Source organism: Plectropomus leopardus, chromosome 1 (genome assembly GCF_026936395.1).
Source record: "Plectropomus leopardus strain MGB_pleo_1.0 chromosome 1, ASM2693639v1, whole genome shotgun sequence".
Lineage (NCBI taxonomy): Eukaryota > Metazoa > Chordata > Actinopteri > Perciformes > Serranidae > Plectropomus > Plectropomus leopardus.
This window is the reverse complement of record NC_142176.1, coordinates 40038861-40066786: the sequence shown is the minus strand read 5'-3', so window position 1 is coordinate 40066786 and position 27926 is coordinate 40038861. Positions and strand designations below refer to the sequence as shown.

Sequence of the window (27926 nt, the reverse complement as noted above, 5' to 3'; positions counted from 1 at the left end):
TTGCTTGAAATTGTTTATTTTTAATACAAATTTGTAATAGGTAGCTCTTCCTAAAATTGACGTTGTCTTTCATATACTTTATATGGTTACAATTAGACAAATCCCTTATGCATTTATGATGCATGGTACCATTGATAAGGCAGAAATGAACTGAGCACATTCAAATGCTGACTGAAATACACTTCCATTGTGTTACAGATACCACTTATAATTAAGCTGAGGCTTGAAGAGAAAAAGAGCAGAGGAGAAAAATGCATTTAGAGAAACTGAGCGAAATCAGTTTTTGTTCGTGCGTGTGCACGAGTGTGTATGTGTTTACGGGGTGCACGTGCTGCTTTTGCTGAATATTAAACCACAACTATAAAGACAACAAGTGAACCGTCGTGAGAAAATGCTAAAGGAAGTCTTTGTGGTTTTGGAGGTATCAGAGGAGCCAATAGTTTTAATGAGGCAGCATTGCTGTAACATGCCAGGAAATGATAAGGTTATACAGGTTAGAATAACGGCAGATAGATACTGTACCAGCACGACGCTGCAGAGTGGATGTGTCGTACATATCGGAGTGTACGGAGAATTCACAGCCATGGCAGAGACAGTGAGACATAATAGGGACAAAGTGGCACAAAGTCTTCCCTCAGAACAACTGGTAAGAATGACAAACATGAGACTTGATCTTCTGAAAGAATAGCATTAATATAATGTAGTTTTCATCTGTTCATTTGTTGTATATTTTGCATTAGACCCGTAACAAACATGATGTCAGAATAAGCAGTTGATGATGTGATTTCTGGGCAGCCATTTGATAGTGTAGTATGAGTTTCAACACCGTGTTTTAGAGGGCATGCGCATATTGAATTGTTGTAGTCAAAGCGTTGTGTTTGAGTGTCTTTGCCTGTGTGTGTGTGTGTGTGTGTGTGTGTGTGTGTGTGTGTGTGTTTCTACCCGAACACCACCCTCAAATTCCTTGCATGTGTGTGTTGATACGAGCAGAGGGGGGATGTCACATAAGAAATGTCCTTTTTAATCAGGGGAAAAAATATAAAATGACTGGGGAGCAAGGCGAGCATATTAATGTGTCTCATTTGCATACGCTCGTCAGCCAGGATACGTTTATAAAAAACACAAACTGGATTCGTCAGTTCATTTCACATTATTCCATTGTCTATCTGCCTTTGTTATATGTTAAAGATAAAGGCAGAAATCAAATTGAAGAAAAGGGCAAGCTGCTATCTCCCCAAATGAGCAACAGCTCATCAGCCTAGTTTAAATCACAGATTTCTATTCCAAAAGGCAGCCGCCTCTGTAAAAAAAAGGGCCCATTCAAATAAGGTCTTCTCCGATATAAGCACGCCTGGTGATGGAAGCCGGGATGTCACATAAATACAATTTAAAACCCGGAGCCATTTAAAGCAGTCTAACAAAGTTTTATCTTTCTTTTTCAATTCTCAATATTATTCTCACAATAAATCTACACATGTGCACAATGTATATATAGATTTTTTTTCTCCATTTGAGAATAAACTTTTTTATTATTAGGCTTTTATGATGCTTAGATGAACGCAGCATTATTCAAGTCGCAGGAGAACGCCATCGTAACATCTGTCGTAAATTTAAGTAGGCTTCGGCAGAAGCATATCTAGCCGTTACCCGCCCCGCAGAACATAGCATGCCCATTATATTCCTGATGAATTCAGTCAGATTGCTTAAGATAGTTGCAGGGAGAAATAAGGAGAATTCAAAGGGCAGCCCACAAGTGTCACATTCCTTTAAACACAAGTGGAAGCTGCTCACAGTGTCTAATTCATCTGGGCGAGATAAGAATCCACCATCAACAGTGTGTTGGAGGGGCCAGTGGCTAAAAGAACAGGCACCCCTTATGTCTACTAACCTCCTACAGGGGAGAGAGACACAAGAAATTCAAATGGACGAGAAAACAAATGAGCCAACTACAATGTAGAGTCCTCCCTGCTTTAGAAACACACTGTAGGTGGAGAGAGAAAAAAAGCAGAGTGTGGCGGAACCTCAGTTGCCCTCTGTGCCTGTAAAGTGTACACTGAACATGTGTGCACATATTTTTACCATGGGTTTGCCCCGTTACTGCCAGATTGGGTCCATAAGCTGTCTAAAATGATCCCACTTTCGCTTAAAAGTGGACTCACCTAATGCCGGCGCTTTACACTGCCTCTCCATGAAAGGGTTTTTTGATGATTATAATCATGCGTTATAGCACAGTGGCCGCCACTGTTACCAGGCAGCATACTAATCAGCTTAATGAGATATTATACAATATTTTGTTGACCAAAGCAGAACGGTGGTTATTGTTTCTGAGGGTTTGACCCCTGCCAGCAGCCAGAGGAAGTGTGCAGATAGATGTTTATACCTCTCCATCTGGAGAGCAGATGGATCTACATTTAAACCAATGTTATTCATTTTTTTGTTATTTATTCACTGATGTTACACATATGAAATGGAAAACCTTTCAGTGACAGTACAACATGTTCAGAAAAATTGTGATATATTTTAGTAGCAAAAACCGAGACTGCGGCATTCGTACAGTAGGCAGAACAAATACAACAAAGTAACTGCATATTCCTTCAGATTTGAGGGTGAACGTATCTGTGTATCAACCCGTGCGTCTTTGGCTGCATTGGGAACCCGTTCAACACAGCCAACTGTTGTTTTCTCCATCCTCGAAACTATAAAAGATTTAGGTAGAGAGAAGACGACAGACATAGAGAGAACTGGGGGAATAGAGGGAAGCAGAGGGAGAGCAAAGTGATTCACATCAAATGTAGTGCGGATCTTTAATGGAATTTTGCGCCAAGACAAGTGTCGTGGCAACAAGATAAGAGTGTTGTGTTTACTGGAGTAACCCCTTGGCTTTAAGTGCTATTGTTAATATCATAATTGTAGTATTGCGGTGGCTCCCCGACAATGCCGTTGCTCCGTTTCATTAAGGCGTGTAATTGGAGGAATTCTGATAGGATGGGCACAAGTAGCTTAATTATACACTGCTCACTGTGTTTACAGAGTAATTATTCCATCCAAAATGGTGTTACATTTTGAAAAAGTTCTATGGAGTCGCAGCATTTCTCCAGGCCTTGTTGCTGACAATTCACGCACTGCTCTATGAATCAAAGGCAATGCATTTTATTTCCCTGAGCTGGATGACACAGCACAGGTGTTGGTTCCCTAAGTGAACATGTGGGTGGATAATATTGTATTTGCAGTCATGAAAGTAAATACAAAGAGCACGTAAGCAGCCACCTTTTTTCTCTGAAATCTACATTGTTTCTGTTTCTCATAGGTGTCCTTGTTTTGTTCTTGTTTTCTTCTTTTACAGGATGGAGGACTCTAGTTTGTGTCTTGGTGTGTCGTCAGCGGTGCCTGATGCTGATGCCCATCTGAGCAGTGCAGTGTTAAATGGCCGCTACCCCATCAGTCAAAAGCTTCATCAGCTCACTGCCCAGCTAGGGCACGCCTTCCCTGACCTACACCGCCCACAACAGATCCCCGAAGAGAAAGCAGCCACGCCTTTGGATGAGAAGACCCACCACGCTGCCCTGGCTAGTCAACCTATCAGCAGTCAGATGGCCCTGCTAGCCAATCAGCTCAATCGAGACATTGATGCAGGAGCACTCAGTGGGTTGAACGGACGTGTTGACCTGCAGCAGTTTCTCAACGGCCAGAACTTGGGCATCATGTCCCAGATGAATGATATTGAAGACGACGCCCGCAAGAATAGAAAGTATCCCTGTCCATTGTGTGGCAAGCGCTTCCGTTTTAACAGCATCCTGTCGCTGCACATGCGCACACACACAGGAGAGAAGCCCTTCAAGTGCCCCTACTGTGACCACCGAGCGGCTCAAAAGGGCAACTTGAAGATCCACCTCCGTACCCACAAGCTGGGGAATCTTGGTAAAGGCCGTGGTCGTGTTAGGGAGGAGAACAGGCTGCTGCATGAGCTGGAGGAGAGGGCCATCCTTAGGGACAAGCAGATGCGAGGGAGCGGCAGTCTCCTCCAGACAGCTCCAACACCCCATCTGGGCCTCAATAGCAGCTCCAACACCCATCAACAGCAGCAACTAGGCTCCGCCTGTGGCCTCCTCCCCCCTTCCAGCCTTACCACTCCAGACACAATCTCCCAACCTTCTTCTTCTCCCAAGCCGGCTGGCACCCAGGATGAACAGTCCTTGAACCCAACTACAGGCTTCCGCTGTACCTTCTGTAAAGGGAAGTTCAAGAAGCGTGAAGAGCTGGACCGCCACATCCGTATACTCCACAAACCCTACAAATGTACTCTGTGTGAGTTTGCTGCTTCCCATGAAGAGGAGCTGATAAGTCACGTGGAGAAGGCCCACATCACAGCTGAGAGCACACAGGGCCAGGGTGCTGGCGGTGCCGGCGGCACGCAGGTGGCCACTGAATTCCGCTGTGACGTGTGTGGCCAGGTGTTCAGCCAAGCTTGGTTCCTCAAGGGCCACATGCGCAAGCACAAGGACTCCTTCGAACACTGCTGCCAAATCTGTGGCCGTCGCTTCAAGGAACCCTGGTTCCTCAAGAACCATATGAAGGTGCATCTCAACAAGCTGGCCATCAAGAACAAGCCAAGCCAGCCCAGTGAGCAGGACATGGCTGCTGTCAATAGCATGAGCAATCTGGCTCAGGAAGCTCATGCCAACCTTTATTCCCGCTACATCTCCTGTCTTCAGGGAGGCTTCCTCTCACCAGACAAACAGGGCCTGAGTGAGCAGCACCAAATGTTGGCTAAAGCAGGCATAGCCATGAAGGAGAAGGAGATGCTGGGGAAGCTGCTGGGGCCAATGACAGGAGGTATGGGCCATGGGCTGGGCGAAAATGAGAAGCGCTCACTTCTGGGATGTCTCAACCTTGTGCCACCACTCAAGTCCAGCTGCATGGAGCGCCTCCAAGCAGCTGCAAAAGTGGCAGAGATGGATTCCATCAATAGCTACCAAGCCTGGCAGATAATGGCTCGTGGCATGGCCATGGACAGGGCATTCATGCCGAAGGAGCAACAGCAGCACCAGCATCATTTACCCCAAGGGCAGGAAGATGAGATGGGTGGTGCTGGGGCCTTGGCTTCTTTCTCAAAGGAAAAACAAGACTACTCCTTGATTGCTTCCAATGATAGCTCCAAGCAGAAGCAGCTCTCCGAGGCCTTGCAGGGATCCAAGGCTGCTGGCGGAGCCATAATGTCCATGAAGGAGGATGGAAGAGGCTTTGAGAGTCACCGTGACTTAATGTCTGTCCATGGTAGTGCCGAGGCTCCTGGAGCCATGGCCGGCTTGGGAAGCCCAAACATCGACTACAGCCTCTCCAGCCTCTCCATCCTGAAGGAGAAGCCTTCAGAGTGCCCTGACTGTGGCCGGGTCTTCAGAACCTACCATCAAATGGTAGTCCACTCCCGTATCCATGGCAAAGACAGGAGAGGCATTGAGGAAGCGCTCCAGCAACAAGGTCTGGATGAACGCCGCGGATCAGCCAGTGACCCCGAGTCCCAGTCCATCAGCCGCTCCACCACTCCTGGTTCATCCAACGTGACAGAGGAGAGCGGAGCCGGAGGAGGACACTCCCAGACAGGAAGCGTCCAGGATGACAGCCCACATCCCTCTTCACCATCCTCAGGTAAGATACAAAATCTGAGAGTGAATGACAACCACTTGTGTTTTTTGGTAATTCTGTGGATAAAGCGATCAAAATTTGATCCTACTGACATACACTTAAGGAATCTACCTTCATAGTTTCCGGAATAATCCCTGTGTATCGTTTATAGATATGTGTATATATCAATGTGTCAAATCCATCTCTTTAAAAGGGAATAAAAAAATAACTCAAATACCCAAGAATCAGAGCCACACATTCCTCACATAACTCAGATACTTAACGTCTTTGTTCAAATACCCACACACCCTTGCAGAGTGGTTTGCTTTTATAGGATACTTTACACACACACACACACACACACACACACACCTACACACATGCACTATATACATATACAACCAGATGCACTATGTACAGGTATTTGTCACACTTGCAAGTTCATAGGCTGGACATAGAAACACTTGTCCCCTGATATTGTTGTGCTGTTGCTATAATTTACATTAAGCCAAACAGAAGACTCAAGAGAGCACAACCCAGGAAGAGACCTGCCTCACCATTGCATTTACATTTGCAGGTTAGCAGTCTAGATCCCTATGGAACAAGAGTAAAGACTGGGAGCGTAGGGACAAACTTGTTTTAACCACAGCTATTAATAAATGTCGTTAATAAACATGTTGGAGACAACTACACCCCTCCCTTCTCCCCTACCCAGCAAACACAGGCCGGCCGGGGCTAGATAAGTGTATGTTTAGTGGGATTAAGGGAGGCTCGTTGCTAATGATTACACAAGTTTTTAAAGGTAACTTTCGCTTGCTCCTCAGGGCACCGCGCCGGCGTTAAGAAGCGTGCGCGGTAATTAGGTCACGACTACGCGATAATCAGTCGGTTTAAGCTAAACAAGACACTAATTAAAGATATACATATAAAGCAGGTCAAAAAAATGGTGAACTTCATTTGCAAAAGCGAGGATGTGCTTTTAAGTCTTTTGAGTAGAGGAAAAAATATAAATAAATATAAATATGAATCAGAGTGGCTTAGCTTAAGGCTGTAAGCAACTTAATTCCACCAGTGGAGACGAAATTGTTTATTTATTCACAGAGGCATGAAGTCCTTATCATGCCCGTGTAGTGTGATGGGTTTGAACATGGGACAGGCTATGTTTATTTTAATCTAAGAAATAATAACAGACAACCCCCCACCCCAATTAGGAATTAATGAAAATGAGAGTGAGATAAAAACCTATTTTCTTTATAGAGACTATTAAACATTACACTTTCTCAACAGGGTGGGGGTGTAGCGGATGTAATTATCTTCTGAATTTTAATGCTGGAAGTCTCTCTCTCCATCTCTCGGTCTCTCTCTCTCTCTCTTTCTCTCTTTCTCTCTCAGTCTCTCTGTCTGTCTCTTTTGACTCAAGCACTTTGAATCTGATGAGTACAGCTTGTGGCGTTTCAACAACTTCAGAAGTACTATATTAACATCCAGCGTGCAGTATACAAAATAAAATAAGCGAATTACAGTGAAATAATAATTGACAAATAAAAACCAATAGTATTTACCACCAAATGCCAACAAAGCACAAAGACACACATTCGATTTAGTCGAGTGGTTAAATCTCGTCCCACAGGCACCATCGTCAGAGAAGGCAGGGTAGGATTAAAGAAAGTATAAATACAAAAATAAATTAAAAATAGTGCATTGAGAAGTTTGCAGAGGAAAAACAAAAAGTCAGCTGGTTTCCACGAGGCCTCAGTGTTGCCCTTCCTGCTGTCTTTGTCTAACCGTTAGAGTGTGTGTATGTGTGTGTGTGTGTGTGTGTGTGTGTGTGTGTGTGTGTGTGGTTTGCGTACAGGTAGTGTGTCAGGGGCTACGCTGCCTGATGCTCTTTTGTCATTCTGCCACTGTCATATCTGAAAGGCTGTCCTCATGTTCTTTTTGCTCAGTGTGTGCCAATGTAGGATGTCAAACTGCAGTTAACCCTTTGACACCTGGATGTGCAGCACTTTTCTCGCACTGAGTTCTGATGCCTTTTAAAAGTATTAAAACCTTTGAACCAATCTGGTTTGATTTCTTTCGAAAACATTGGGGAAAAAGGCAGTGGCCACACAATTTTCACAATGTGCAAGGCATTAGTAATTCTGTTTTTTAAAAAGCAAGGGAAAACGTTGAAAACTAAACTCTATATATCATTATCATAATTATATATTTAAAATTATTTTACAGAATTACTAGCATTTTTTGAGCACCTTTTATAGGTAATGTCTTTGTTTTGTTTTTGTCTTTCCTATTTTCTGTTTGTTTATTTGGTTATTTTTTTGGCTAATTTTTCAGTAATTAGTTGGGTTTTTTTTTGCACTTTACCAATATCTTACCAATATCTTCTTCTTAAGCTGCTCATTGCCTTCTTCCTATGATTTTCAAAGAAGTCACGCCAATTTGTCCAGGTTTTCAAAGGATTAAGTGTTAGAGAGCACTGCAGAGGTAGAAAATACACTTGTTAGGAAGAAGAGAATGAAATGATCACTGATCTGAACAGACTGGGATGCAGTTATCGAACAAAAATGTGAAAAGGAAACAGATTTGACGCACAAAATATCAAATATGCTGGTTGTGCTACTTCCTGTTTTTTAATCAGAGGTAGCGAAACTTGCCTGTCTTCACAACTTACACAATGTGATTCACATTTGGAGCTCAGGGACTCTCAAATTAGAAGCTTTGATGTGTGAGAAAAAAACGTGTCTGAGCCTCATGTGGAGAAAGGTGTCATGCTTCTCCTCTACATGCATGTTTGTTGTGCGTGTGTCTGTGTGCATATGTCTGTGTATGCATGGGGGGGTTATATGCTTTACAGTATGTGTGCATATCACTCTCTTCTGTAGTGAACAGGATGTGGCTACTGTACCATTGTCTTTATCTTAATATTTCAGCTTTAAAAAGAAGGGCTCGCTCTGAGTGTGTGTGCGTGCACCTGCAAGTGTGCTCCTGCGTACGTGCGAGCCTCTGCCCCGCCACCTACCCACAGCAATTTTGAGTTAAACTTGAATTATAGTAATCAAAAATAACATCTCAACTGTGAAAGAAGGTCAACTCCGCCGCTTTTGTCTTTGAGACGGCACTTGTTTAAAAGCAGTGAGTGAGAAAAAAGGGGAGAATTGAGGAAGAAAAAGAGCTGAAAAACAAAGGCCTTTGTCAGACATGTCCTTTAAAGACCTTTTTTTGTTGCAATATATTTCAATGGCTAACCTTGAGCATGTTTCCTTTTCAATAAAATTCTTGATTTCTTTAAAGAAAACAAAGAAGTAATTACATTTATGCCCATCATTATCTTTTTTTTTGTTTGGTTATCCTTGGGCTGACTTCACCTCAGCGTTATTGTTTTAATGGTGCACTGTAAAATCTGACAAATTGATCTTACTTTGAATAATCTTTGACACCGATAGCCTTGAAAAAAGGAAAATAAATATAACTATTAAAGTTTACTTTACATCTGATTGTTAAGTTTACTTGAAATGTAGCTGTATTTACTTGATTTTGTAAAGTAGTTGCAATTTAAAAATGCCAAGTGTAATTACCTTGTTGTCTTTTAAGTGTTAACTTCAGAAAACCAAGTTAGTCCGATTTACACTGTTTATGACAAAGAGAATTTTGTCAGTGATGAAGTTACGGGATCTGGTCATTTAACTTGTTTAAGAATATACAAATATGATTGACTAGTTTGCAGCCTGCAGAATACAGATATGTAGCACAGTAATTTGGTTTATTGAAACCACTTCAGCTTGTAGAGATTGATTTGATTAAACTTGTCATTTTTAATGACTTAACTAGATACAAAGTTAACATTAATGACGACTAATAGCTGACTAGTTTAGTTTAGTTTACTTACATTTTTCAAGGGAATATATAAATATGATTGACTAGTTTGCAATCAGCAGAATACAGATATACAGCAAAATAATTTGGTTGATTGAAACTGCATGAACTTAGAGAGATTGATTTAATTAACAACATTTAATTTAATTAATAACATTTTTAAGTTGCAACAATTTTACAAAATTTAGTAAAAACTAAATTTTTACTAAACATAGATATAAAGTAAACATAAATTAAGACTAATAGTTATATTTACTTACTTTTTTATTAGGCAGTCAGTTTCCTAGATTTTTTTTAAGTAAGACCAACTTGTCAGATTTTACAGTGATGTTGAGTGGAAACACACTGTGCAGAGTAGTGGTTTTGTTAAGCAGCTTCAGCAACAAGTGGATCTAATGTGAATAAAACATCTACTTTAGAAAACATAGCCATTTTTGCCAGCTCTTACATGCAAATAAACCCACCATTGAAAATCCTCATTTTGCATGATAGCGTCCCCCCATTCTGAAAAAATGTAGCTAAATGTGTAAAGAATAGGCTTTGCTGCATGCATGTAAGGCCTAAAGCAGTCTTCCTTTACATGTACCTCCACAACCTTCCCACTACCCCTAAACCCCACTCCCACCTCTTGGCTCCTGGCTGTAAAAAGACTCCGTGCACTCCCTCTGGCTCTCTCATTCTCTTTCTATCTCTCTCTCTCTCTCCAGAGAATCCCCCATGTCTACATTTTTTAAGAGGAACAGCGTTTTAACATGGCAAGGATTAGCCTGCATATCCCTGGTCTTTACCGCGGCTCAAACAAGCAGGCAAAATGCTCCATACAAATTGAAATTGGATTTGCCAACTTGCCGCCTTAGGTTATAAAGCATGGATATTCATCTAATTGCGACGGTACAATGGGGGCGTAATTACACATGCGGACAAACTGTTACAGTGTAATTACTGTGTCATTAACAGGAATAAAGTAGAGTTGAACAAGATCCAGACTGCTATGAATATGCATGGAATATGCAACACGACCTACCTATCTGTTATCTGATAATATGCGTTAAGGAGTTGTCAACTAGAAATATCAAAAAGGAACACCGTTTAAGAATATTTATTGACATTCTCTTACTGGTAATGACAGTGCAAAAATACTTGAGGACTATGAGCCTCAACCAGACCCAGAATAATCTAAATTACAGAAATTAAGATAAATTTAAGACAACTGAAAAACTCAATAATAGAGTCATTATGGGTCAAAAAGAGTATACCACATCAGTATATCAGGGTATACCACATAAAGGTATATTTAGTAGCTGGTATGTATACACACTTAACCCTGTCTCCTGGAAATTACATTTGTCTTTTACTAAACTGTATTGCAGCATTTGTTGGACGACAAGCGCTCCCATCCAGCATTTCATCCTGATGCCGTGTATCACACGGCCGAGGTTCTTTACGACCGCGTTTTCAACTGACGCCGCATGTCAGCGAATCACATGGTTGTGCCAGGTGCTGCGCGCCCAACGGGCGATCATAACACAGCGAAACGTGATGTTTGGAGTCAGTATCTTACGCTGTTGTCACTGAGAAAGCAGCGGTATTTTGTGGCTTCGGAATGAGATTACAGTGGTAAAATGTAACGAAGCCGATGGAATGTTGACTATGAAGTTGGATGGCAGCCTATGGTAGCTCCTGTCTTTTACACGAAATGTAGGACAAATTCTAATGTTGATTTTATTGTTTCAATCAAAGTCGCTCTTCCTGAGGTTTATACTTATTTTTCCCTCTGTTAAAGGGTTTTTTTTTGGGGGGGGGGGTATCCTTAGTTGCTGTGAGGGTCTAAGGACAGATGGATGTCATATGCTGTAAAGCCCTTAGAGGCAAACTGTGATTTGTGATAATGTGCTTTGTATGAAATTGAATTGAATCTTACAAAAAGTAAATCAGGTGCGAGATTGTTCTGGCAACTAAAAGAAAACTTGCCACTGAAAACATGACTAAAACATTGCACTGGTTGCAGTGTACCATTCTCAGAACGTTTTTAGGACCAAAAATTGCCAGCTGGGACTTTGCATTGTAGTTTCTCCCCATGAAAAGCAGAATAACTACTACAATATACCTCCTTACTGTACGCTACATTGCTCCTACAGCACCTCACACTGCAGCCAACACTTTGAAATGAGGCCAGACCTCTGCGAGTGTGCATGCCATAATATATGAGTGTAAAACTATGTGCATTAAAAAATAATGAATTATGTCTCTCCTTTTCTTTTTTCATTTCTCCCCTCTGCATAAATTACTTTTTCTTTGTAATTGACATCCGTTCCTCTTCGGCTTCCCCCCTCGCACTATTCTTCTTTTCTCTATAATCAGAGAACTCAGCGGTTACAAAACCTGAGCTCTCTACCCCCCACTCATTTGTCGGAGTCTGGCCTGTCATATCTGTATTTTTTATGTGTCACCAAACTTAAATAGACAGTCATTGTGTTACAGGCACAATCATTCCCCGAGCTGTATTTTTGTACAGTAGGTCAGGACTCTGGTGTCTGCTAAATGATAAAAGTTCTATTCAAACGCACTAATTGTCAGTGTGCCGTGCTGATTGACATGTCTCGGATAAATGCAGACTTAGTATTTTTGTACACGCTTGCACAATATAAAAGGCCAATTTATTTCTCTGTTCTTCTTTCTCTTATTCCGTGCACAGTTCATTTGATTTCTCTCTTCCTTTCTAGCTCTCTCCCTCTCTCCCCCTACCCCGTCTTTCAGACTCAATTTGTAAATATTACCCATGGTGGGAATTAGCGCAGGCTTTTTAGATATTTTAAAATTCCAATTGTATTCCGACGAGTGTGTTTGATCGAGGGAAGGACTGTGAGCCTCGGTTTGCTCCTCAGTATTCCTGGGTGGCTATCAGTGGCTAGCCTTGTCCTTATGAAACATTTATCAGCCCGTTTTATGTCTTAATGATCACGTTAGGATTCCCCGCTTGGTTATGAAGCCGGGACAGCGAAGAGAGAGAAAAAAAAATGGACTGTTGAGAGAGTGAAGGAGAGGCGATGAAAAAATGACACGGGCAATCCAGAAGGGAGAGACTGAGTGGAGTGAGAAAAAGGGGAGAGATGACAGGGCATCACATTCCTCAGTAAACAGCATCACATTATGCCATCCACTCTTTTCAACTCCAAATCTTTGCCAAAACATAGCTTACCTTTCTCCTGGAACAAGCTTCCATGGCTCATACACACACACACACACACACACACACACACATACACGCATATACACACACACCTCCCTCTTTCTCTTCTGTCTTCCCCATTCCTTTTTATGTTTTTATAATTAAAACATAATATTTATCTTTCCATAACAGAAGGCTGCCTTACTCCGTCAGGTAGACTGTTTGCATATTAATATTCTTAATACATCAACAAGCTATCTTCTCCGGTGTCATTGCTAAAACTGAACAAGAATAGAAGAGAAGGTGACTCGCAAATAAGGCTCTTTACTACAGTTTTTTGAAATGCTGCAAACTTGATTGCGGGAGAAGAGACTCAGAAGTAAAAAGGGGGGAAAACGTTAAAAAACAGAAAGAGGAAGCGACGGAGAAAGAAAGACATAAATTAACATCACAGTCACAACTTGAGTGTGTTTACCCAACCTTAGGATGCACATATAAATGCACACGCTAAATGCGTGTTTGTTCCTCCTTCAGTCAAAAAGCAAAAAAGCTGCACACAAAAAAAGTTTCTCTTCTTGTGATTGTTTATATGTGTGCTTAACGGAGGGGGGGCTGGAGGAGCAGAGGGGAGGGCAAAGCTTGAATGCCAAGTTCCTTTTCTCTGTCTGGTGACAGCTGCCTGACTCCGTCAATGTGGAATTCCTGTGAAATGAGGCAGGGCTCTCGGTCAGGGGAATGCAAATGGATGGCAGTGGATGGTCGGCGGCTGAGCTGAGCCGGGCCGGGCTGGGCGGCGTGGATGAGGGGGGAATGCACTGTAAAATCTGATAAGTTGATTTTATATATATATATATATATAAACCTAGGAAAGCAATTGCCTTGAAAAAGTATAAGTGAACATAACTGTAACTCTTAATTAACTTTATATTCAATTGTTTAGTTTACTTAAAATGTAGTTATCTTTACTTACTTTTGCGAAGTTGTTTGTGAACTTAAAAATCACCATTTTGACATCTGTATTCTGCTGGTTGCAAATTAGTCAATCATATTTGTGTATTCTTAAACATGTTCATGAAACAGAACTCGCAGATCTCCTAACTTCATTGACAAAATCCTCTTGTGATGATCAAGTTAAGTCAAGCTAACTTGGTTTACTGAAGTTACTAACACTAAAAAAGAACAAGGCCATTTCACTTGTCATTTTTAAGTTCCAACAACTTCACAAAATTAAGTAAATATATTTAAATTTTGAGTAAACATTATCTAAGTTTAGCATACATCTTGATCAACAGTTGTGGTTACTTTATTTTTTCAAGGCAATAATTTTCCAAGATTATTCAAAGTAAGATCAACCTTTTTACAATGCACCGATTAACAGAAAAAATGTAAATTAATATTGATTGGTTTTAATTCATGTTTACTTTATGTCTACTTGTTAAGTTTATTTAGAATGTTGTTATATTCAGTTGTAAATACAGCTAAATTAATTAAAATTTATAATTTACTTTTTCTTTAGACTAAAATCTGACAAGTTGATCTTACTTGAAAAAAGTCAAGTCAATATAACTAGAAATCCTAAATTATGTTTACTTTATGTCTAAATTTTAAGTGCACTTGAAATGTAGTTGTATTTACTTAATTTTGTGAAGTTGTTCCGACTTAAAAATGACAAGTGAAATTATCTTGTTTTTTTTTTTAAGTGTAAACAACTTCAGTAAACAAAGTTAGTCTGACTTAACTTGTTCATCACAAAGAGATTTTTTTTGTCACTGAGGAAGTTAGGAGAGTGTTCTGTTTCGTTAACATGTTAAAGAATACACAAATATGATAGATTTGTTATCATTATAACTTGGTTTACTGAAGTCACTTAAATTTAGAAAGACTGATTTGATCAAAATTGTCACTTATAAGTTGCAACAACTTTACAAAATTAAGTAAATAACTACATTTCAAGTAAACTTAACAATTAGATATAAACATAAATAAATACATATTTATTTAGTTATATTTACTCATATTTTTTTCAAGACAGTTGGTTTCTTAATTTTTTTTTAAAGTAAAATCAATTTGTCAGATTTTACAGTGTGCAGTTGGAGATTATTTTGAGTAAGATCAACTTGTCAGATTTTACAGTGCGGGGGGTTTGTTTGAACAAGTTAACTTGGGCATGATTGGGGTTCCTCCTGTGTATGAAAGAGCAAGAGAATACATTGACCTTTGCCTCATTAAAAATGGAGGGCCAGGCATGTGATACCATGACTGAGGAATCTCTTGCTTACCCCCCTCTTTAAATCCTCCCCACTTTTTTTTTTTATCTCTCTCGTCTCCCTTGCTCTCTCATTCTCTCATTTCGCCTCCCTCCTCCCCTCTCAATCTCCTCCTCTTAACCCCATTGACAGGTCACATAAAAAGCCTTTTGTGTCAACATCAGGGCGCTGACATGAGAGCAGAAAGCGACATGAAAAATGTGCTTTTTTTTTCTTAGTTGTAGCTACCTCCTCGTCACAAAAGCAAGCGCGCGCGCGCGCGCGCGCGAGAGAGAGAGGCAAAATAAAGGGTGGAAAAGTGAGGGAGGAATTAAGTCCAGGGATTAAGATCTCTGAGCTTTTTTTTTTTCGCTCTCTCCCCCTGCCACATTCCAATTGTTCTTAAAATATTTGGCAATGTCAATTAGTAAGTGAGCAGAGCTAGCTGATGAACACAATTTTCCAGGCGACTGAGCACCCTATTGTTGTGGAGCGAACAGCAGATTTCTGAGGTCATTATCATTCCCTGTTAGCCGTGCCCAGCTGCTCTCCTCTTGGCTCCAGCCAAACTCTGCTCTCCTCTCTCCTTTTTCCTACTGCTCTTATACATCATCTCTCCTCTCCTCTCCTCTCGTCGCCCTCCCTCCGCCCTTCCTGCACCGCGTTCACCAGTTCAGAGCTGGTTGATAGCAGGCAGCAACAGGGGGCCTTCAACAAGAGGAGGGATGGGAGGAGCTGGCTGGGGGGGAAAAGAAAGGAGGAGAGAGTGAGATGGATATAGCACAAGAGTGGGGGAATACAGTAAAAGAGAATGAGCGAGGGGAGGAGGGCAGTGGGGGAGAAAAACAGAGAAGGGCATCGGGGCAAGTGGTACGGAGGAGCGTGCAGGCTCGGAGCAGGCAGCGACTGAACACAAGAGGGAGCATGAAAAGAAGAAGGGAGGATGGAGAGCAAAAGAGAATGATCTGATATTGTAGTGGAGTCAGAGAGTGCTTTAGAAATCTTTGAAAGTGATGGAAGGGAGAGAGGGAGGATCAACCTTTCAAGGAAAAGCAGCATTTATTTTAGCCCCTTGAAACAGAAGAAAATTGGCTTGATTTTTAATTTTTTTTAAAAAAAACATGGGAATAGGGCGACAAGCAACTAAACAAAACATGGGCCAAAAAGTAGCAAGTAATTAGTAAAAAGTTGCCAGATAATGGCCTGATAATAAGAAAAAGCAGGGGTGTTAAAAAAACAAACAAAAGAAAAAAAAACTCAAGAAAGTGCTAAAACATTTTTTTCTTTATTCCTGTAACATCTTTTAAATATGCAATCAGAGTGTTATATAGTTTTTCTGGGCAATTTTTCCTTTTTTTTAAATCACATAGCCAACTAGGGTGCACAAATGTACCTAAAAATGCCACTTTCATGACCCATTGTGTCTTGCTTCAGGTTATAAACATCCATATCTGCACAGGTGACTGTCAGATGGTGTTTTAAGATTTTCTCGAGGTTTTGGGCAAATGCTTCATTATTTTAAAGGCATATTCACTCTAAAACTGTAATGTAAAAATGAATTCATTCAGTTCATTTATTCTTTCTTGTCCCTTTATTTAATCTGGTCCAGTAGCATCTATACCGATGCTTACAGCGCTCAGGTTCATCTCTCATTTGTTATGTTTAGTTTAGGACCTTGATTATTCGAATGAGCCTTGTGATTGCTGAGATATACTCTATATTTAAACAAAGACAGTTTTTAAGCAGAGACCTGAAAAAAGGGCACATTGTATTACAGGTTAAATGCTTGTGAAAGGCGTCTGAATGCAGCATTAGAAAACTGATCTAGGTATTAAAGGGTTAAAGGACCCCACTGACACTAACATTAATCAAACCTACTTGAGGTTTACGGCAGCATTGCCGTGCTTAGTGTAAGCTGATGATTTTGCAGTCAAGTGATTTAAACACTTTGGCAGGAGTGCAGAGAAAAGTTGGAATAAATGATGTTATTGTGCTTTCAAAGAAAGACGTTATTGTCTAGAGCGACCTCAATTAAAAACATCATACACGCTGCATTTAGAGATATTTTCATTAAAGCTAAAACATGTTGCTATACCTTACAGTGCAGTGAACACGATGCAGATGAGATTCCAGATTAAAAACGCCTTCCTGCTGTTACACTTTTCTTTGAAAGAATGGAGGTTTCTTTCACAAAGCACAAAGCGTCCAGGTATCTGCATCTAAACATCCAAAGGAGTCTTTCTTTTTTCTTTCTTCTTGAAGAAATGATGAAAGATCCCTTTTAGTCAAAGTACAGAAAGAAAAGAGAAAAAAAACATGAGTGGAGAAAATCAAAATTCTGACTTTTTTGTACTTGCCAGTTGTACATCCTGCCTTTTTACCATCCTCCTCCCCCTCCACTTTACTGCATCTCCACTACATAACCAACACCACATCCCACCCATGGGTGCTCTCCTTCCCTCCATCCTTTGCACCATCATCTTTTGACTGCAGATTTGCACATATAGGAAAGCAGGAAAATTTGAAACATTTGTCACTGTACAGTACACAAATGAGCAGTGGTGTGATGTCAAGAGGTAATAATACCTTGTTACATTACTTAAGTTACTTTACTTGAGTCTATATATTTTTTCCAACTTTCACTTTTACTCCACTACATTGCCTAAATAAAATGTATACTTTTACTCAGATACATTGGCCCTATGTGTCTGAGTCCAAGACAAACTGACCTAAGGGGACAATGAAGTATATACTGTATCTTAATGTACCGTACCGTTCCTGCCGTACCAATGTACTGTACCATTCTATGACGTATTGTATCATACCGTTCCTTACTGTATCGTATTGTATTGTATCGTATTGTATCGTATTGTGTCGTGTCGTGTCGTGGTCGGTAGGTAATAGGTCGCGGTCGTGGTCGTAGGTCGCGGTAATAGGTAATGGTCGTGTCACATCTGTTACTTCCTTATGGGAGAAAGGAAATAGGGAGGAAGGGATGGACAAACAATGAATAGGAGTGAACAAAAGACTGGATTTCGTTCTTTAAATCCTTTAAATTATGAAAAAGACCTCTTTTATTCAAGTTTAATTTAGGCTCCATTTTTAAGGTGTTGTATGTTACAAAGGAATAGACTTCTGACAGCTTGTTTTTTTACTAGAAACACTGTATTTTTAAAACAATAATATTACTCTTAATACTTCAGTACAGTAAATATCAGATACTTTAAGACGTTTACTCAAAATGTATTCTAACAGGTCTGCCAAAGTCATTTCATGGTAATATATCTGTACTTTTACTGGCCTTTAGGTACTTAATCCACCACTGCAATTGAGGCATTGTTAAACTAGTGAAACAAGTTTAAGCAATTAAAATTAAGGAAAATTCCACCCGAAACCTGTTAAACATACCAGCAGGATTCAGTCATGACTCTTTATGACACGCCTCCAATTTCTCTTCCAACCTGTAGAAAGTTTGCGTAAGTTAACACTGGTTGGTTGTGGGTGTCTGTGTTTTTCTGAGTGTGTGTGTGTATGAGAGAGAAAGTGAGAGAGAGGAGGAGGAAGAGAGCGAGAGAGAGAAGTGAAAAAGGGTGAGCGGCATCAAAGCGTTGCTCTCAGCTGCAGCTGCCAAGCTTCCTCGTCCCCAGTTAGCAGCCATCCAGCTGTCAGGCTGCGCGAAGAGGAAGAGAGGGGGGAAATCTCTCACCAGCCATATGGTCCCCAGTTCTGTCGGAGACACTCCACGCTCCGTGGGCAAATGGCAAACTCATATATCTAATCAACACTCTTAATATCCAGACCTGAGACCAAGGATATTTTCAGAGTCTTGCCTTTCAACAACATGGCAAAAGAGAGTGTATGGGATATGACCAGGCACTTGGTGTGCAGTGTGTTGGTGGTGTTATGTGAGCACACAAGTTATAGGGGAGTGCTGTGTGCTATGTATGGAAAGCCCCATTTATAATATTCTTAAGGGATAACACTGGTGCCCTTTGATTTTATCTTGTTTTCTGCAACTCGTACAAAAATATGCGTTAACCTCCCCTACTCTGTGTGTGGCACTTCAAGCCCTTTAGCTCCTACAAAAGGCAATTTAAATACTGTGCCATTACAAAAACAGAGGCAAAATGATTTCCTGAAACAACTAGGCACTGTATTTTTGAGCAACCATTACTGAAGCAACAGTGAATGGTGCATTTAAAAGGGACTATTTTGAGTCATGGATTAATATACATTTGGATAACTCAGTATTTATGGCAGCGCAAGGAGTAGAGCAGCGTCAAATCACTTTTTGATTCCTTCATTGCACTCTTCCAGTAATAATTCCTTTTTTTAAATCCTTTTTTATCTTAAATGGTGGTTAATGTTGATTTGTCCATTTAGTATCACCTTCTGAGCACTGCCCTAATTAGGTTCCAGGCAACCAGAAGCCATAACTGAATTTCAAGAATTCACTTATATTGTTATAATATAAAGGCTAGTTTAAAACTACGTCAATATGGAAAGAAATCACATACTGATGACCCATGGTTTCTTATTTTGCAGTTAATGTTATCTGATATGCATAGATTTATATTGGTACAGTTAACATTTAGAGCTCAGCAACAATCCTGCTTTAACTTGCCATTTTTCTGAGCACTTTATTTTTCTTCAGATAGGCTACTTGTCCTTTTTCCTCAAAATAATATTATGCAGCTTTTGGTTGATTGTTGAATCTCGTTCACAGGTTGTCAAATACCAACGCATTTTACTGATGATCTGACCAAAGTAACAAACCCAAAATGTTGCTTTTCAACAACTTGGGAATGAGACTCTACAATCAACTAACAGTTGCATAATATTGCTTTTATAAGACAAATATACAACTTTATTTGAAGGAGTACATTGATTGTAAGCAAAACAAAACATCTATTGGGAGCAAGCAAGTTTAGCAGAGACTTGTGGGTACTCATTGAACCCACTTTCATTCTTGAGGTGAGAGTTCAAGCAAAACCTTACCAAAATTTGGCTCAGTTTTGGAACGTTTTTTAACCCCTTTTCTGACACACTATGCTGACATGGTTTCACCTTCATGATTGTTTAAAAAATGGTAAGATGCAGCCTCTTAAAGACCAGCTATGCTTTGGCTCATTGGAGTGTTCTTAATAGTTTTTGGACAACAGCGGAGCACTATGGCTCAGAGGAATAAAACAAACATTTGTTAGGGTCATAAATTAATGTTGCTGGGTTGTATTTTATGTCTCTTTGTTGACAATGATAAACATCCAGAACTAAGAGTTTTAGTGATGGGACTGATGATTAAAGCTGACATAATTGCATTCCGACTTCGCAAATAAAAAAAAAACTCTCCAGACACTCCCGATATCTAACACATTATCATGACAGTAATATGTGCAGTGGATTGACTTGAACCCTTCTTTTAGTTGAGCAGAAGCTGTTAGCTTTAGCACAGCTAGCCCCAGAGAGCACGGGCTTGAATATGGCTTTGTGCTGTATCTGTTAGCGGGATGCTACACCTGCTCATCTAATCCTGGCAGGCCTCTGCCTCCAGTCTCTCCGGCTGCAGAGTAACGGGCGCCTTATGGCACGGCAAGCCGCGCTGAATCACGGGGAGGTTTGTCGGTATTACGGCGACATAGCTGTGTAAAGCTTGGAAACAACCATCGCCCCCTCCTCGTCAGGACTGAAGAGCACAAATCCCTCCCCGGTTCTCTTTTGCGCAAACAGCCATTAGTGTATGGATGGAGCGTGTAGCCTGCAGTGGAGGTAGTGGATGGAGTAATTGGTATGTGTGGGAGAGCAAGAGATAGAGACAAAGACGGAGGGTGAGTGACGTGGAGGAAGAGAGACAGAGAGTGGAGGAGGAGTGGAGAGAGATTGAAATAGAATCGAGAGATATGGACGGGGGCAGACGGGGTAACAGGGGGGTAGAAGAGGAGTGATCCAAGTCCCACAAATCTTTGCTCAACCCAACAACCTGAAGCAGAGGCCATTAAAAGCCGGGAGAGCTGGGTGAGATAGCAGTCTAGATGGATATGGTGGCAGCAATGGTTTGGAGGGACGGTAACTTTAATGGCCCCACTGGGTTTTTAATGAGTGTTGTGCCCCAAACAAAACGAGCTAATTAGTGTTATCATCCATATATCAGACCCTACACACACCCATGCGTTCTCCGGCAGACACGTACACACTCGGTTGAACACACTCGGAAAAGGCTGCTCAAACAATCTCGAGCATTTTTTTTTAACGAGTCTATTTTCTTTACATGTTTTCATGTTAATTTTCTGTACAGAAACTTCATCAAATTGAGTTGAATAATCACCAGATTTAACCCTTTGAAACCCTGATAGACATCACTTTTCTTGATTCTCTCAAAAACCAAAGGAAGAAGGCAGTCAGCAACTTAACAAGATATGGCCCCCAAAAAATGAGCAATAAATTAGTAAAATAAAGTTTTAGGAAAATAATGAAAATGTAAATAAGTCTGAATGCAGCACAAGACACGGATACTGATATTAATCCAGGTGTTAAAGGGTAAAACCTTTGAATCCAGAGCAAATTGGTTTGATTTCTTTCAAAAACATGGGCAAAAAGGCAATGAGCAAGTTCGCAGGAAATGCCCCGCAATTTCCAAGAAAAAAATCATTACTTGTTTTAAAAACTACGGAAAATGTCAAAAATTTTATTTATAATTATCATAATTTTTTAATTTAAAGTTATTTTACAGATTTATTATAATTTCTAAGCATTTTTAGGGTCATTTATTTGTTGGTGTTCTTTTTTACTTTATTATTATTTGTTTGTTCATTTTTGGCAGATTTTTTTGGTAATTTTTTTGCACATTTTTACTAATTTCTTGCTAGTTTTAGGGTGATTTTTATTATTTTTATTTTTTATTTTCATTCCTCTAAGCTGTTAATTATTTTCTTCTGATGTTTTTCAAAGAAACGAGGCTAGGTTTCAAAGGGTTAACCATCACTGAATCTCTCCATTCCTTTTTGAATTTGATTGTCTCAACCTATGCGTTTGCACTCTCTTACAGAGCTATTTCATCCTGAAGTGAGCCCCCTCCCTCCCTCGCTCCCTCCTACGCACAAACACTTCCAAGCCCATAAGGCCGTGCCCTGTTTGTGAGAGGAGCGATTATGTCTACACTGGTTTAAAAGCAGGATAACAATGCCACAAACGGGCATTTGGAAAAACAGAAAAAAAGGCTCAAGCCAATATCCCGGCATTTGGACTCAAGCCGCTGTTACCTGCTCGTAAGCCGCGTGTTTGTCACGCCATCGCCTCTGGTTGACCACGCCGCCCCACCAGCCCCTCACTTTATTTCTCTTGCACTAAGCCTATTATAAAATCAATAAACAATTGAGCTTTTTTTCCCAGTCCTTTTAAATCTTTTTCTCCTCTATATATCCTCTGAGATGAAGGGGAGGCATGCAGGCAGCAGTGGCGGTGTGGAGAGTGCAGGAGGGAAAAAAGAAAAAAAGGAGGAACAAAAACAGCTCAGTAACCCCTTGCTTTCCCAGTGTTAAAGTCAAGTGAGTTTTTAGTTTCCGTGTTAGTTATTATCCAATTCTGCCTGTTCCAGCAGTGAGCTTCTTAGACCTGGTTCTGACCCTCAGATCTGTTATTTGCACTTAAAGTATTTAACTGCTGGAAAGATGGCCTTTAAATAAAGCTAGGCCTTCTCTGCTGTAGAAAGAGTCAAATACTTCTGAAATTGGTGCTACATGACGTGAAAATAAAGAAAAAGGGTGCTTTTGCTCAAGGAAAAAACCTTCAACAACCACAATGCACTGCCCCGCACCAGACCAATAAACACTGCTACTGGTGGGTGACATAAAGAGAGCCTGTACATGTGAAAAAATGGTGGCATGTTGGCAAAAACACAATCTGGTATTACAGTTAAATGATAAGATAAAATAACACATTCTCGTCCCGAGTCGTCACGTTACCACTTTGCAGTGGACTTCCGTGTCTACATATTAAGTTCTACGTATCCTTCTGTGTCTGCTGTAGTCATTCCAGGATGCCGCTATGAAGATGTCAACGCAAGCACATGGTGGGATGACGAGCACATGGTTATGTTTTGGCAATAAAAGAACATGGCAGTCAATGCTGGGACGTCAACAAAAGCACATGTGTTTGATTAGGCAACAAGGGCACAAATAGTTAATCTTAGGCAAAAGAACCAAGTGGTAAAGTGTAGGAAAAAAACATCATATTGAGTAAGGAAGCAAACACCATACTCCTGCATAAAAGTCCAGGGTTTGTTGTAACATCCACCGCCACTCCTGCCCATCCTATAGACACAATCCTAATATAACATTTTTACCAGCAGAGGTTTAACATCCTGCCACTTATCAAGTGGACGTGGCATGTTACGTCCAACCATCCGCTGCTGTATAATAACCCTGTGAAAAGTTCTGTCTAGCTGTGCTCTCAGCTGATGCCATCTGGTGACTTTTGTCGGGATCTTATGCCAAAAGCTCTAAAAAAGCGTCATGGGCTGAAAGAATCTAGGCACTGGTTAGATCGAGGAAAGTTTATCATTTCATCTGCACATACTAGCCACATTGTTTTGATACAAAGCTGGTTGACAAAGGGTGAAATATCCCTTTAAACAACCATGGGAAAGGGCGCCTCTAATGCACGCATGAGAGAGTGCACTGAAAGAAGTCTTGTATACCGACAGGCAAATAATTCCACTCTTTGATCAGATATTTGTGATGTGTATACCTCAGAAACAGAATCAAATTTCCCATTTGTATTTTCACCTCATGCTACAAGATGAGGTTCAAAACGTTCAACTCGAGTTTCGTTTACTTTCGTCACATCACTTTATATCACTTTTCAAGTTGGCATGATTATAGAAAGCTCATGGGAATGATTGAGGGATTTTTAATTGTCACATTCTCGAAATGTAATAACCCTTGAGTTGATAAAAATCAACAAACAGCAACTCTGACAGCTGATTTTCAAATTAGGCATCAAAAAAAAAAAAAAAAAGAATGTGGCGTTTACAGATTTTAATTCCCTCTGTCAGTTTAAACTCATATTTCAAACTCAGCGGTGGGGAGATGACAATATAAACTTCTCTTTATTCCACCAGTCAGAGAGAAGTTGGAAATGAGAATGTCTGCTACAAAGCTGTGCCCCCCATCCCCTCCCTCCCTGCCTTGTTTTTTCTCCCCCGTTTCCCAACTTCTCACTTTGTTTACTCCTCGAGTCTTCTTGGAGTGCAGATACAGTAATTATCAGTGATCAAAAACGGTGCAGGTTTTTCTGCTGATGCTTTTGATGTATGCATGACATTGTGTGTCGCCACATCATCAGTCAAACAGAAAGCAAGCAATTTGGGGGAAATAAGCTTTTGCCAAACATGCTTTAGTAGATGCTTTGTAGACAGGATACAGTATCTTCCCCAGATTGTGACAAAAGTAATGATCTTCACAACAGCTGCAGATGATGACATATCGTCACAACGATTTTTTTATTTATATATGACAGCGCAGTCTTTTGAAAGCGCTCTGCTCGTTGTTCTCTACAAGTCGGGCTCATCCTCAGTTGCTGAATGCAGTGGCTGGACTTTTGACTGCAACAGATTTCAGCAAGCTGTTGATTGCGTCATCTTGGACTTCACTCTTCTAGTGCGCCTCCATCATGGCTGACCCTCCTCCCAACATGCCTGCTATTGGCTGACCCTCTGCTTAACCAAGTTCTCATTGGCCAGCAACTCCACCCCCACTTCCTTGAGCCAAGCCTTGATTGGATGGCTCAAAAGATCTCTGGAAAGCTCTTATCAGAACGGTCAAAATGATGTGGACTATGAATCGTCCGTTCCCTGGCTGCCATTCGGTCCTCGGGAGACAAGGCCCCCGGTGCAATTTAGGGTGTGCCGATGCTGGACGAGCATTCTGGCCGGCGCCGCGCTTATTCCCAGGGTTTGTCCCCCCTTGGAGACCCTGTGTGGGCCGCTGGTGGTAACTGTGCTTCAGGCAGCATGGTGTGGCCATGTGTGTCACATCCCCCCTTGTCATCCCACCAGACGGAGGGCTGTATCATGGCTATCGTCCTGTCACACTTGGATGATGCTTCATCGCCTCTGAGTTTGACAGTGACTTGCCTTAGTGACAATTAGCATGGGAACCAGCTTTCTTATCCACCTGGTTCAAAAGGTCTGTGTGCTGGAGATTGGCAGGCGTTTAATTTTCCCTCTCCCACTGCTGTCATACCATTTCTTTCTCCATTTATGTTTCTATCTGCTCTTCTTTCATTATGGCATGTTCGGTCCTTTTCACATCATGATACCTCTATGCGTGGAGCCCAGATAGCCGGTGACTGCGGTCCCCGTCTGCAGGGCCTCTTGCCACCGTATCACACCTCTATTCACCAGGAGAGCTGCTAGAGAAAGAAAGCCACTCTGTAAGCATCCACAGTCCCTCCCTTTACTCCCTGTGTTTTGCTCCTTCTTCCCCTTATTTCCACTGGGAGGAACACTGACCTCATTTGTGAGGACAATAACCCCCTTGACTTTGGGGATTAAGACATGAAACCTTTGTGGATTAATTAGGTTCAGAGCTGAATTCATTTCGTCGCCATGGAAGGCAAAGAGAGACCGAGGAAAGAGGAGGATATGGGCTGTAGGCTCCATTATGAATTTACTGTTTGCCCAGATAGATACATTAAAAACAAATGTTGGAGGATGATCACATTTAAATTCTCCAATAGAATGGAACGGCACTGGGCTGAGCATTAAGAAGTAAGAGTAACACAAACTGTCAAATCACAGCAAGCATTATAGAGTCTTATACATCAGTGCTGACTTCAAACCAGGGGTTTTGCAAGCGTGGAGACAATGTTAGCCTGCCGAGCTTAACTCCTTGGCAAGGTTACACATGCAAATATGGTTTGCCGGACTATCTTCAATCCGCAATAGGCCTGAGCCTGAATCTGTGCATTCACGCTCCTAGATCTACTCTTAAGCTTGTCACACATAATGTAGCAAGTAGCAGTCCCGACAATGCCGCAGGAATCACATTATCTTAGTTGTCTTGGTAACAAAGCAAAGTGTTTGTTTTCCAAGATGCGGTGCAATTGCAATTTAGACGCTTTACACCTATTGTGATGTGTTTTTTTTTTCTTCCAGTCAAGAGCATATGTTGTTTGAATGTATCTTTAGCTCACAAAAGAGGCTGTTAGTTAGATGTTTTGTTTACAAAATAACAAAGGTGTTTGTTTCACCAAAGGCACAACAGAAGATGTGTTAATGCATGTTTCATGTCATCTCGTGCTCGCTGTAAATAAAAGCGACTGTTGTCTTATTAGAGTAACACCTTCTGAATGCGACAGCCCCAGGTATAGCTCCCTTATGGACCAAGTGTTGAACATGTGCTTGATGAGATGCCTTCCTCACTTTCATTTACAGCTCTTCTAATGAACCTCTGTCTCGTCATGTCTGCCAAGTCCCTTATATTTTTTTATCTGCCCTCAAGTTAACATCGCCCGACAGCCCACACAGTGAGCATATGTTTATGTTGATGATAAGGTTGTTATAGCGAGTGAATGTCTCTCTTATTCTCTGTGTTGGCGTGTAAAGCATGAAACTCCATGTGAGACACAGTCATTCCCAGACCTAGATTAGACGTGGAATTCCTGCACATAATACACACAGATATTCTAGAGCTTCCTAAATCAGAAAGCACTTAAAGGGATACTTTGTTGATTTTCAACCAGCTTTGTGTCAAAACAAAGTGGGAAGAATGTGTAGATGAACTGTGGTGAACTTCTCCCTCATCTAACCAGTGATACCCACAGTGAAACACTGCCAAATTACGTTAAAAAGTTTTGCTGGCTTTTGGGCTGTTGCATGAGCTAAAGTTCTACTTATGTACTTCTGCAATTTCCAATTGCCCACCACCGAAACAAAGAGTAGAGAAGCAGATCAACAGACTGATCTGCCTCTCTTTCTCTCTCTCTCTCTCTCTCAAACTCAGACCGAAATCCAATCAAATGGTAACATTAGGCACCTTATCGAATATAAACCAAGATTTTGTTACTGTGTTGGCTATTTTTCACCTCAAATGTTTTCAGAAACATGTTTGAGCTTACTGTTTAACTGTAACACCAGATCGTTTTGTTACCAGCCAGCTGCTATTGTGTCAAATCAACATGTTCTCATCTAAAGTCATCACTTATTGCTGCTTTGTCAGTGAACTTTTGTGTATACATATTACACTTTAGGTGTCCTCCTGTGTTTGCTGTTGATGTTCTGGGATGCCAGAATGTCAATGAAAGCACATGGATAGGTTTAGGCAACAAAGGTATGTGATTAGATTTAGAAAAAAACATCATGGTTTGGCTCTATATTTATATAGGAAGCAAATAACTCCTGGGTAAAAGTCTGGGGTTTGTTGGACTCATCCACTACCCTGCCTACCAGTCCTAATGGGACTTCCAACTCCTTATATTACATTATTACTGCCAGTGTTTTAACCTTCCATCATCCAGAGGCATATAATACTGAAGTGACAGGTTCTATCCAGCCACGCTATCGACAGACATTGCCGGTCCATGTATCATAGTGCTGCACCAGGTGCCGTCCAGCTGATCGGAGGCATATCATAATACCGCGAAAGGTTCCATCTTGTCACGTATCAGTGAAATACTTATTTAAAGAATTTATTTTAGTAATTTAAACACTTTTTTCAAGCATTTAGACAGACCAATTATGAGTTCGGAAGTGCCTACTCTGAACTTTTAACCACAAATTCACAGTATTTTTGCCAAACCAAATGTTCTAACCAAGGACACAAAGGTTCCCCAGTTAACAATTTCTTGAGACTTTGGTGCAGCCACATTTTGAGGTATCATCTTTTAACCCCTGGGCCGTCATCCAGCTGCGAGAAGTTAGCTCCTTTCCTCCTGAGGACATCGCTTTATCCTGGGCTTTCATGGAGAGAGACTCACATTCCTCCCCAGTGGCCCTCCTCATTCCCCCTATCCTCTGTCTC

General features: G+C 41.0%; 1 protein-coding gene across 5 annotated transcripts in view; it reads left to right on the top strand.

Annotated features, from left to right (window-relative positions):
* znf536 (zinc finger protein 536) overlaps positions 1-27926 on the top strand; it is a 298506-nt gene that overhangs the window by 151121 nt on the left and 119459 nt on the right. For 4 of the 5 annotated variants that reach the window (XM_088081055.1, XM_088081050.1, XM_088081061.1 and 1 more), the window contains one exon: positions 3344-5646. In XM_088081055.1, the coding sequence (XP_087937181.1) occupies positions 3345-5646 (2302 nt within the window). In that variant the 5' untranslated portion in view covers position 3344. Of the gene's footprint in view, positions 1-480; positions 647-3343; positions 5647-27926 lie in introns of those variants that run through there. The other variant, XM_088081066.1, reaches the window with a different exon arrangement.